Here is a 13,393-nt window from a genome sequence, read left to right as displayed (position 1 = left end):
CTTCTAATAGCTTCCCCAATTCCGCAGTTAAACTGACTGGCCTGTAGTTGCTGGGTTTATCCGTACACCTTTTTTTGAACAGGGGTGTGACATTTGCAATTCTCCCATCATCTAGTACCACTCCGTATCTAAGGAGGAGTGGAAGATAATGGCAAGTACCTCCACAATTTTCACCTTTACTTTCCTCAGCATCCTTGGATGCATCCCATCCAGTCCTGGTGACTTATCTACTTTTAAGTACAGCCATTCTTTCTAGTAGCTCCTTTTGATCATTTATTATCCCATCCATTATCTCAACTATGACGTTGGCAGCATCTTCTTCCTTGGTAAAGACAGATGCAAAGTACTCAGTTAGTACGAAAGAGGTAAGGCTAAACGTATATAAATTAGGCCACAGTTAGAATATTGCATCCAGTTTAGTTGCTTTTCTTTAGAAAATATGTCAAGGGCATGGAGAAGATGTAGGAAAGATAAACTAAGATGATACCAAAGATAAGAGGCTTTATATATATATGAGGAGACAAGAGAAAGTGGGTCTCTTTTTATTAGAAAAAATGTTAAGATAAGATCTGCGAGGTGCTCAAAATCATGAGGGGTTTAGACAAAGTAAAAAGGAAAAACTATTTCCACTGTGTGTATTGCAAGTCCTGTACTAATTCTTGACCTTTCCAGCACACTCCTGCCAGACTTACAGCAGGAGGGTGCTGCAAGAGTCATGGATTTATGAACTTTATTTCACCATAATTTCTATATTTAAGACTTCCATGGAAATAAAAATTAGGGAAGATGTAAAACAGGCTGCCGAACTCTATCACCCGTTTTACAATATCAAAATCTACCTCCCTGTCATTCTATGGTAAAATTTAATCAGGATCCCTATCCAAGATCCTGGAATTTGTGCAGTTTAATCCAAGGAACCCAATAGGCATCTAGGATTGCAAACCTTATTTGTACTGAAATGGTTCAAGAGGTGAATAGGAATGATACCTTTCAGCATTTTAAGATATTCCATAGCTAAATACACCACAGTTTTCCAAATGTCCTTTTTCAAATCTGACACCCCCGAGCTAGGAAGAAACACCTGAGGAGGAGCGGAGCTTAAAAGAGCGAGCAGCCCAGCCCAGCACACAAAGCCAACACCCCCGACCTAGGAGGGAACACCAGAGGAGCAGCGGGGATAAAAGAGCAAGCAGCAGCCACAGCATGGAGCAGTACGATCAGGTAAGAAAGGGCTACAAAGGAGAACAGGGCAACTGCAGTCGACGTCACAGAAAAGCAGGGAAGTGATTGGGTGTTGAATTTTTCTCTCTCTTTTCTTGCTTTAAATTAAAGGCCTTAGATTAGGGACCGGGATTAATAACTAAAACCAAATCTAATTAATTAAATACATTAGAGATGGCAAGACAGGCGATGTGTTTCTGCTGTTGCATGTGGGAGCTGGTTGACTCCATTGAGGTCCATCGCGACCACATCTGCAGCAAGTGTCTGCAGCTCGAGGAACTTCAGCTCCGTGAGGATGAGCTGGGGTCGGAGCTGCAGACACTACAACACATCAGTGAGGGGAGAGTTACCTGGACGCCGCGAGTTAGGAGTTAGTCATATCAATTAGAGTAATTAATTCAAATTCGATCCATGGTCAGGGACAGGGGGGTGTGACTATGAGTGAGGAAGATACGGGGATTCAGGATGGAGTGATGGAGGAGCCTCGGCCCTTGCTTTTGTCCAACAGGTTTGAGGCTCTTACCCCGTGTGTGGATGAGAGCAGGGACTGCAAGGAGGATGAGTAAACTGACCACAGCACCTTGGTACAGAGGGCTATTAAAGTGGGGGATGTAAAAAGAAACGACGTAGCGATAGGGAACGGTATCATTAGGGGGCTAGATAAGGTTCTCTGCAGCCGAGGGCGTGAATCCCGAAGGCTGTGTTGCCTGCCCGGTACCAGGGTATAGGACATTTCCTCAGGGCTGGAGAGGAACTTGGAGTGGGAGGGGGAAGATCCAGTTGTCGTGGTCCACGTGGGTACCAACAAAAGAGATAGGACAAAGAAGGAGGCTCTGCTGAGGGATTATGAGCAGCTGGGGCCAAATTAAAAAGCAGAACCACAAAGGTAATAATCTCTGGATTACTACCTGAGCCACGAGCAAATTTGTATAGGGTAAATAAGATCAGCGAGTTAGACACATGGCTCAAAGATTGGTGTGGGGGAAATGGGTTTTGGTTTGTGGGACACTGACACCAGTACTGGGGTAAGAGGGAGCTGTTCCGTTCGGACAGGCTCTGCTTCAAGCGTGCTGCGACTATGGTCTGGCGAATCAAATAATTAGGGCTGTAGAGAGGGCTTTAAACTAATTAGTGGGGGGGGAGGATTCAGGTGAGTGAAAATTTAAAAAATCAAAGAATAAGGAGAAGGCAATAGAGCAGGTTAGCACTGGGGGAAATGAAAACTAGAGCGTGCCAGGAAGGGACAGAATGTATAAACATGAAGGTGAATCAGAATCAAAGCAGGAAAAAATGGTCAAAAAGGAAAAAAAAAAATTTAAAAGCTCTTTGTCTGAATGCACGTAACATTCGTAACAAAATGGATGAGTTGACGGCACAAATAGATACAAATGGGTATGATCTGATAGCCATTACAGATACGTGGTTGCAAGGTGACCAGGTCTGGGAACTAAATATTCAGGGGCATTTAGATGGCAAAGAGCGGGAGGGTCCGTGGCGAGAATGGGAGCTTCCGTGACTTCCAGGGAGTCCGAGTTCAGGAGGTCAGGTGGTCGGCGATTCAGTAGGTCCTGAGGTAGGTCCTGAGGTCAGCGAGTCGGTAGGTCCTGAGGTTGGCGAGTAGGTAGGTCCTGAGGTCGGCGAGTAGGTAGGTCCTGAGGTCGGCGAGTACGTAGGTCCTGAGGTCGGCGAGTAGGTAGGCTCTGAGGTCGGCGAGTAGGTAGGCCCTGAGGTCGGCGAGTAGGTAGGCCCTGAGGTCGGCGAGTCGGTAGGTCCTGAGGTCGGCGAGTAGGTAGGCCCTGAGGTCAGTGAATAGGTAGGCCCTGAGGTCGGCGAGTAGGTAGGCCCTGAGGTCGGCGAGTCGGTAGGCCCTGAGGTCGGCGAGTCGGTAGGTCCTGAGGTCGGCGAGTAGGTAGGTCCTGAGGTCGGCGAGTAGGTAGGCCCTGAGGTCGGCGAGTCGGTAGGTCCTGAGGTCGGCGAGTAGGTAGGCCCTGAGGTCGGCGAGTAGGTAGGCCCTGAGGTCGGTGAGTAGATAGGCCCTGAGATTACGTGGATAGCATGTTTCAGGAGGTGGTTACCCTGCAGCTTAAAGGCGTGCAGATGGAGGGGAAGTGGGTGACTACCAGACATAGTAAGTGTGCTAGGCAGGTGGCGCAGGAGTCCCCCCGTGAGTCCATCTGGCTTTCAAACCAATATTCACTTCTGAGTATCGGTAAGAACGATGGTGCCTCTGGGGAGTGCAGCCAGAGCCAATTCCAAGGCACCATGGGAGGCTCAGCTGCATAGGGGGGAGGGACGAAGAACAAAAAAGCCCTAGTGATAGGGGATTCTATAGTTAGGGAAACAGACAGGCATTTCTGCGACCGTAGACATGACTCCCGAATGGTTTTGTGCCTCCCTGGTGCCAGGGTCAAGGAAGTCACAGAGCGGACGCAGGGCATCCTGGAGGGGGGGGGGAGGAGGGTTAGAGGTCGTGGTCCATATCGGGATCAATGACATAGGTAAAATGAGGGATGAGGTCCAACAGGAAGAATTTAGGGAGCTAGGAAGAAAATTAAAGGGTAGGACCTCAAAGGTAGTAATCTCCGGGTGCCACGTGCTAATGAGTACAAGAATAGAAGGATAGAGAGGATGAACACATGGCTGGAAAATTGGTGTAGGAAGGAGGGCTTTAAATTCTTGCATTGGGACTGCTTCTGGGGGAGATGGGACCTGTACAAATTGGACGGGTTGCATCTCAACAGCGCCGGGACCAATATCCTGGCGGGGAGTTTTGCTACTGCTGCTGGGGAGAGTTTAAACTAACTTGGCAGGGGGATGGGAACCTGAGAACGAATTCAAAAAAGGGAAGGAAGTAAAGCAGAAGTTGGATAGCAAGAATCTAGAAAGCAAATCTGTAAGACAGAGGAAACAGGGTTTAGTATGTAGTAAGCAAGGAGGTCTTCCTGTGCTGAATGGTACATACTTTAATGCAAGGAGTATAGCGAATAAGGCAGATGAGCTAAGAGCACAGGTAGACACTTGGGAGTATGACATTATAGCCATTACAGAAACATGGCTGAAAAAGGGGCAGGTTTGGCAGATTAATATTCCTGGCTACAGGATTTTTAGACATGATAGAGAGGGGGGTAAAAGTGGGGGGAGGGGGGGTTGCGGTACTAATTAAAGAAACTATTACAGTGGAGGGGAGGGATGATATGTTAGAGGGATCGTTAACTGAGGCCATATGGGTCGAATTGAAAAATAAAAAAGGGGCAATCACACTGCTGGGAGTGTATTATAGACCCCCAAACAGTGGGAGGGAGATAGAGGAGCAAATATGTAGGCAAATTGCTGTGAACTCTCAAAACCATAGGGTAGTAATAGTAGGGGATTTTAACTATCCAAATATTGATTAGGACAAATTTAGTGTGAAGGGTATAGAGGGTGCGGAATTCTTGAAATGCATTCAAGAGAACTTTTTTTGTCAGTATGTAGCAAGCCCAATATGAGGGGGTGCGGTCTTGGATTTAGTTTTGGGGAATGAAGCTGGGCAAGTTGAAGGAGTATTAGTGGGGGAGCATTTGGGTGCCAGTGACCATAATTCAGTCAGATTCAAGTTGGTTATGTCGAAGGACAAGAATAGGCTTGGAATAAAAGTTCAGAATTGGGGAAAAGCTAATTTTGCTAAGTTAAGGAATGATTTGGCCATAGTGGACTGGAAACAGCTACTTGTGGGTAAATCGGTGTCGGAACAATGGGAGGCATTCAAGGAGGAGATCCGAAAGGTTCAGGCCAAACATGTGCCCTTAAAGAAAAATGCTGGCAAAAATAATTCTAGAGTCCCCTGGATGTTTAGGGACTTACAGGGGAGGATTAAGAAAAAAAGGGACGCTTATGTCACATATCAATGGCTAAATACTTTAAAATCTTTAAAGAAATATAGAAAGATAAGAGGTAAAATTAAAAAGGATATTAGGAACGCTAAACGAGAGCATGAGAAATTCTTGGCCAGTAAAATTAAGGAAAACCCTAAGATGTTCGATAAATATATTAAGAGTAAGAGGGTAACTAAGGAAAGGGTAGAGCCTATTAGAGACCATGAGGGTAATCTTTGTGAGGAGGCAGAAGATGTTGGTAGGGTTCTTAACGAATACTTTGCATCTGTTTTCACAAAGGAAAGAGGTAATGCAGATACTGCTATAGAGGAGGAGTGTGATATTCTGGATGAAATAAATATAGTGAGTGAGGAAGTATTAAGGGGTTTAGCAGCTTTGAAAGTAGATAAGTCCCCAGGCCCAGATGAAATGCATCCCAGGTTGTTGAGCGAAGTAAAAGAGGAAATAGCAGAGGCCTTGACCATCATTTTCCAGTCCTCTTTGGATATGGACATGGTGCCGGAGGATTGGAGGACTGCTCATGTAGTACCCTTGTTAAGAAGGGAAAAAGGGATAGGCCGAGTAATTGCAGGCCTGTCAGCCTAACATCAGTGATGATAAAATTATTGGAAAAAATCCTGAAAGACAGGATAAATCTGCATTTGGATAGGCAAGAATTAATTAGGGACAGTCAGCATGGATTTGTTAAGGGAAGATCTTGTTTGACTAACCTGATTGAATTTTTTGAGGAGGTAACCAAGAGGGTCGATGAGGATAGTGCATATGATGTAGTATATATGGACTTTCGCAAGGCTCTTGATAAGGTCCCACATAGTAGACTGGTCATGAGGGTGAAAGCCCATGGGATACAGGGAAAAGTGGCAAGTTGGATCCAAAATTGACTTGGAGGTAGGAGGCAAAGAGTAATGACTGATGGATGTTTTTGTGACTGGAAGGATGTTTCCAGTGGGGTTCCGCAGGGCTCAGTACTATGTCCCTTGCTTTTTGTGGTATATATCAACGATTTAGATTTGAATATAGGAAGTATGATTAAGAAGTTTGCAGGCGACACTAAAATTGGCTGTTTGGTTGATAATGATGAGGAAAGTTATGGGCTGCAGGAGGATATCAATTTTCTGGTCAGGTGGACAGAGCAGTGGCAAATGGAATTTAATTCAGAGAAGTGTGAGGTGATGCACTTTGGGAGAGCTAATAAGGAAAGGGTATACACATTAAGCGGTAGGCCACTTAATAGTGTAGATGAATAAAGGGACTTTGGAGTGTTTGTCCACAAATCCCTGAAAGTAGCAGGCCAGGTGGATAAGGTGGTTAAGAAGGCATACGGAATGCTTGCCTTTTTTGGCCAAGGCATAGAATATAAGAGCAGGGAGGTTATGCTTAAATTGTATAATAATTTGGTTAGGCCACAGCTGGAGTACTGCGTGCAGTTCTGGTCACCGTATTATAGAAAGGACGTGATTGCACGAGAGAGGGTGCAGAGGAGATTTACTAGGATGCTGCCTGGAATGGAGAATCTTAGTTATGAGGACAGATTGGATAGGCGGAGTTTGTTCTCATTGGAACAGAGGAGGTTGAAAGGAGACCTCAGCGAGGTATACAAAATATTGAGGGGCCTGGACATAGTGGATAGAAAGGGTCTATTTCCATTGGTGGAGGGGGCTATTACGAGGGGGCATAGTTTTAAGGTGGTTGGTGGAAGGTTTAGAGGGGTTTGAGGGGGACTTCTTCACATAGAGGGTTGTGGGGATTTGGAACTCGCTGCCTGGAAGAGTGGTGGATGCAGAAACCCTCACTACTTTTAAGAGATGATTGGATGGCCACTTAAAATGCCGCAACCTGCAGGGTTACGGACTTAGAGCTGGTATTGGGATTAGACTAGATGACCTATCCTTGGTCGCCTCAGATATAATGGTAAGTACTGCAGGGAATAGAATACCCTGGTGATCTCCTGGACTACTGTCGATCACCTGGATGAGTCGGAGAGGAATTTTCCAAGACTTTTTCTCCCTAAATTGGCCTGGGTTTTTATCTGATTTTTGCCTCTCCCAGGAGATCACATGGCTCCAGTTGGGGTGGAGTGTAGATGTTTTTAGTATAAGGGGTGCTGCAGTGGTGTGGGGCGGACTGGTTGGGCTGGGTGCTCTTTGCCTTTCCGTTATTGTTCCTGGGTTGTATGTAACCTTCAGGGCTGCTGATGAAGGGCCGTGTGGCTCTTTGTCGGCCGGCGCAGGCACGATGGGCCGAAATGACCTCTTTCTGCGCTGTAAATTTCTATGTTTCTATGTTTCTATTTGACAATTCGGAAGGACAGACAGAAAGGAAAAGGAGGTGGGGTATGCACTGTTAATAAAGGATAAGATCAGTGCATTAGTGAGAAATGATATTGGCTCAGAAGATCAAGATGTTGAATCAGTTTGCCTGGAGATAAGGAATAATAAGGGGAAAAAGTTTCTGGTGGGTGTAGTCTATAAGCCCCCTGACAGTAGCTGCACTGTTGGGATGGAGTATAAATCAAGAGGCTTGTAATAAAGGAACGGCAATAATCATGGGCGATTTCAACCTTCATATTGATTGGACAAAGCAAATTGGCCAGGATAGTCTTGAGGAAGAGTTCATAGCGTGTATCCGGGATAGTTTCCTTGAACAGTACATTGTGGAACCAATCAGGGAGCAGGCTATCTTAGATCTGGTACTGTGTAATGAGACAGGATTAATAAATGATCTCGTAGTAAAGGATCCTCTTGGAATGAGTGACCATAACATGGTTGAATTTCAAATTCAGTTGGAGGGTGAGAAAGTTGGTTCTCAAATCAGTGTCCGAAGCTTAAATAAAGGAGACTCCAAAGATATGAGGGCAGAGTTGGCTAAGGTGGACTGGGAAAATAGATTAAACTATGAGACGGTTGATGAGCAGTGGCAGACATTTGAGGAGATATTTCATAACTCACAACAAAAATATATCCCAACGAGGAGGAAAGACTGTAAGAGAAGGGATAACCATCCATAGCTAACTAAGGAAATAAGGGATGATATCAAATTGAAAACAAGGGTATACAATGTGGCCAAGACTAGTGGGAGACCAGAGGATTGGGAAACTTACAAGCCAGCAAAGATCAACTAAAAAAATGATAGCGAGGGAAGATAGATTATGAAAGTAAACTAGCACGAAATATAAAAACAGATAGTAAGAATTTCTACAGGTAAATGAAAAGGAAAGAAGTGGCTAAAGTAAATGTTGGTCTCTTAGAGGATGAGACTGGGAAATTAATAATGGAGAACAGGGAAATGGCGGAGACGTTGAACAAATATTTTGTATCAGTCTTCACAGAAGAGGACAATAAAAACATCCCAATAGTAGATAATCAAGGAGCTCTGGGAGGGAAGAACTTAATACAATCACTATCACTAATGAAGTAGTACTCGGTAAAATAATGGGACTAAAGGCGGACCAGTCCCCTGGACCTGATGGCTTACATCCTAGGATCTTAAAAGAAGTGGCAGCAGAGATAGTAGATGCATTGGTTGTAAACTACCAAAATTCCCTGGATTCTGGGGCGGTCCCAGCGGATTGGAGAACCGCAAATGTAATGCCCCTACTTAAAAAAGGAGACAAACAAAAAGCAGGAAACTATAGACCAGTTAGTCTAACATCTGTCGTTGAGAAAATGCTGGAATCCATTATTAAGGAAGCAGTAGCGGGACATTTAGAAAAGCATGATTCAATCAAGCGGAGTCAACATGGTTTTATGAAAGGGAAATCATTTTTGACAAATTTGCCGGAGTTCTTCGAGGATGTAACAAGCAGGGTGGATAAGGGGGAACCAGTGGATGTGGTGTATTTGGATTTCCAGAAGGAATTCGATAAGCTGCCACATAAAAGATTACTGCACAAGATAAAAGTTCACAGGGTTGGGGGTAATATATTAGCATGGATAGAGGATTGGCTAACTAACAGAAAACAGAGAGTCAGGATAAATGGGTAATTTTCCGGTTGGCAAACAGTGACTAGTGGGATGCCGCAGGGATCGGTGTTGTGTCCTCAATTATTTACAATCTATATAAATGACTTGGATGAAGGGGCCGAGTGTAATGTAGCCAAGTTTGCTGATGATACAAAGATGGGTGGGAAAGCAAATTGTAGGAGGACACAAAAAATCTGCAAAGGGATATAGACAAGCTAAGTGAGTGGGGAGAAATTTGGAAGATGGAGTATAATGTGGGAAAATATGAGGTTATCCACTTTGGCAGTAAAAATAGAAAACCAAATTATAATTTAAATGGAGAAAAATTGCAAAGTGCTACAGTACAGAGGGATCTGGGGGTCCTTGTGCATGAAACATAAAAAGTTAGTATGCAGGTACAGCAAGTATTCAGGAAGGCAAATGGAATGTTGGTCTTTATTACAAGGGAGATAGAGTAGAAAAGCAGTACAGGGTATTGGTGAGGCCACACCTAGAGTATTGCATGCAGTTTTGTTCTCTGTATTTAAGGAAGGATATACTTGCATTGGAGGCAGTTCAGAGAAGGTTCACTAGGTTGATTCCAGAGATGAGGGGTTTGACTTATGAAGATAGGTTGGGCCTATACACATTGGAATTCAGAAGAATGAGAGGTGATCTTATCGAAACATATAAGATAATGAGGGGGTTCGACAAGGCAGATGCAGAGAGGATATTTTCCACTCATAGATAGGGGAAACTAAAACTCGGGGACATAGGGCTCAAAATTGGCCAGGAGTTGCTCCGTTTTTTTGGAGCAACTTGATTTTTCTGGAGTATCTTAAAAATCCCCATTTGCACATTCAATTTGCGCCAGTGTAAGTGAGTTAGTTACGATTTTTTTAGTTTAGTTTAGTTTTTCTCAAAAGGGGGCATTACCAGCCACCTACGCCAGTTTTGGCCATTTAGGCCAGCTAAATTACTCCAAATCTACTTAGGCCAGCGTATGTGGCCACTTCAGAAAACCCTTGCGGAGAATTAAGAAATTGGAGACCAGCAGAACTTAATGACTTGACTAAAGAATGTGAATAGGATTATACAGCTATACAGGACATCATGTGATAAACTTCACAAAGTTAATTTACTATACAACAGAAGCATTCATGGAAGCTTAAACTACAAAAATAAAAGAAGTAAAAGTTGAATTAAATTGCCCTAATCTCACAACTAATTCAGACAACTATTTGTATACTAGGCCAAAATTGAGTCCATATTATCTAAATAAAGTTTATTTCAATAAATAAGATATTCTCTCAGTGTTCCTCCGTCACTTATGTTCTTCTTTCACAATAGCACCAGGTGAATAGGCTTGAGAAATGATCACCATTATTCACAAGAGACAAAACACATTTACATAATTTTGTTGAAATATCCAGGAAAATGACAAGCCATTAATAAAGTTCAAAAATAGCTACAGTGCATAAAATTTCAAACCTGAGGTCAATCGTACCGGGAGGCCACTCTGCCAGGGATAGGAGCGGGCATCGGGTCCCACACACACAGCAGCTACAGCACGCACACAGAGAGGCTGGGGGCGAGGAGCTACTGCACATGCGCGGACACTCCACTGCGCATGTGCAGATGTCCCGGCACTGTTTTCAGCGCAGGGCGCTGGCTCCGCCCCTGACCTGACTGGCCACGCTGTGCGAAGACCGAGGAGAGGCCAGACAGTGGCCAAAGTGGGGACCGATTTTTTCGGCGCACTTATCAACGGAGAAAAGCGGCACATCTCCGGTAAGTGCGCCGAAAAAAGGAGTGGGCCAAATTTGAGCCCATAGTCTCAGAATAAGGTGCCGTCCATTTAAAACTGAGATGAGGAGGAACTTCTTCTCTCAGAGGGTTGTATATCTATGGAATTCTCTACCCCAGAGAGCTGTGGAGGCTGGGTCATTGAATATATTTAAGGCAGAGATAGACATATTTTTGAGCGATAAGGGAATAAAGGGTTATGGGGAGCGGGCAGGGAAGTGGAGCTGAGTCCATGATCAGATCAGCCATGATCTTATTAAATGGTGGAGCAGGCTCGAGGGGCCAGGTGGCCTAGTCCTGCTCTTATTTCTTATGTTCCTATGTTCTTATTATTATCCATACCTGTGTTGTGTATTCAAAGTCGATAAGATATTCAGGCACGACAAGGTCATGGTCAAACACAAACCACTCATATTGACGAAGACTGCAATCACAGTTGCCATGGAGTTTTATGGGACTTAAGAATCCTTGGGAAGGAATAAAAATGAAAAACAATTAAATATCTACATATTTTGGTAGTATTGCAGTAATTATTCACAAATATGTTGTAAACATAATGGAGGCAGAAATCTAGCCAAAGGGAAATTCTCTTTACTGGTAGCATGTGCATTATTTGGTATGCGAGAAATATGTGGATACGCTTGTAAGCTGTAAGGAAATGACTGGTTTAAGTCCAAAAACAATACACTGGGCATTATATTCTACAATGTGTGATTATGGTTAGCTTTAATTTGGCCCTAATGAGCTTTCCAAAGTCCGGGATAGATGAGCCTAGAAATCTAGCCTAGAAATTGGATCGCGTAGTATCTGTTTATAGGCGATACATGGCCCATTAAAACCCCAAAATGGCGAGCAGGAAGTACATGCACACTTCCAACTGTATCGTTCACCATATTAGTAGAGGAGGTAGCGCTTGCGTCAGGAGTGCACACCGGCAGCATACACAGTTAAAAATAATTTATGCAGATGACGGTCCTGCGCTTTGTGCAGGATTCATTTTCCACTTTAGACCAATGCAGCATTTCAACTGTCACATGCTAATCTCACTCAGCACAATGTGATGCTTCCTACTTCTGGCTGTTTGACTTCTGGGCTTTTTTTGCTGAGTTCCAGCACTCGTAAAAGTTCACTTTGTCTGCACAGGGAGAGGTTTTTCTACTTTTGCATTATTGTTGCTCTTTGCCTCAAAAATTGTCTTGATGCAGACTGGATGATCTGGTTGGGCTGCCGTGAGAATGGAGGATGATTGACAGCAGCAAGGCACCACAGAGCAGGATAAGCTCCCAGAAGAGGGAGGAGACCATTGCACAGAAAGCTATGTCCACATACGATCTTCAGCGAGCATTCCTCCTTCCTCAACTGGACTGAGGAGCAGTGTATGAGGCGCTTTCGCTTTATCAAGGAGACTGTTACCGAACTATGCCACCTGCTCCAATCTCAACTATAGCCTAAAGTCAGCGCATGGACAGCACTGCCTTTGGCTGTCTAGGTCACCGTGGCCCTTAACTTTTATGCCACCACCTCCTTTCAGATTGCAACAGATGGCATCAGCAACATCTTGCAGTTCACAGTGTATTGATGTATCAGGGAAGTCACCCTGGCCCTCCACACGAGGAGAAACACTTAAATCTCCTTTCCTATTGACAAAGCGAAACAGGTTGAACGAGCACTAGATTTTGCCCGCAATGCAGGCTTCTCCATAGATCAAGCTGTCGTTGACTGCACACACATTGCCTTGCATGCTCCCTATAACAAGCCTGGAATATTTATTAATCAAAAGGGATTCCACTCCCTCAACGTACAACTGGTTTACGACCACAGGCAGCACATCATGTGGTCTGTGCTTGCTATCGCAGCAGGAGCCACGGCTCTTTCATGCTGTGTCAGTCCTCTGTGCCACCTTTACATCAACTAGGACATCAAGTTACTGGCTGGCTATTGAGCAACAGGAGTTAACCGCTCTGCCCATGGCTCATAACTCCAATTAGGAACCTGCGCACAGCTGCACAGCACCCCTACATTGAGAGCCATGCTGCCACAAGGAACATCTTCGAACAAACAATCAGCATGCTCAAGCAACGCTCCGTTGCCTGGGCCTTTCTGGAGGAGTTTTGCAGTATATCACTCGGCGGGTAGCCAGAATTATGGTCATGTGTTTTTTACTCTACAACTTTGCCATCGTGAGGAACCAGCCCTTACAAATACCTGGGAAGCAACATGTACAGGAGAAGCAGGAAGAGGAGGAAGAGCAAAAGAAGGGAAGGACAGGAAACAACCACTAGCGCCCCTATCTCTGAGCTTGGAGACCAGTTCATCGAGGAACGTGCCAACTATGTCAGCCATCCCATTCCCCATTCAGCAACAGTCGCACAATCCTTATCTCTCTTCTTACAACCACCATCAGACTGCTTTCTTTCACTTCACACTTATTGCTTTTGCCCTCAATTTACTACAAAGACAAATATCAACACCAATCCAGATCAAAAAAAAAATTATCAAAAATCATATCATTTACAGAAAAAAATTATTATTCACCCTTGTGCATGCCCT

General features: G+C 44.4%; 1 protein-coding gene across 5 annotated transcripts in view; it reads right to left on the bottom strand.

Moving 5' to 3' along the window:
• The window catches only part of lrrc9 (leucine rich repeat containing 9), a 302,164-nt gene that overhangs the window by 146,696 nt on the left and 142,075 nt on the right, over window positions 1-13,393 (bottom strand). For all 5 annotated transcript variants that reach the window (XM_070877538.1, XM_070877541.1, XM_070877539.1 and 2 more), the window contains one exon: window positions 11,186-11,310. In XM_070877538.1, coding sequence (XP_070733639.1) covers window positions 11,186-11,310 — 125 coding nt within the window. The remainder of the gene's footprint in view (window positions 1-11,185; window positions 11,311-13,393) is intronic.

Source organism: Pristiophorus japonicus, chromosome 4, assembly GCF_044704955.1.
Source record: "Pristiophorus japonicus isolate sPriJap1 chromosome 4, sPriJap1.hap1, whole genome shotgun sequence".
Taxonomy (NCBI): domain Eukaryota; kingdom Metazoa; phylum Chordata; class Chondrichthyes; family Pristiophoridae; genus Pristiophorus; species Pristiophorus japonicus.
The sequence above is the reverse complement of the archived record's forward strand: the minus strand, read 5'-3'. Positions and strand labels throughout refer to the sequence as shown.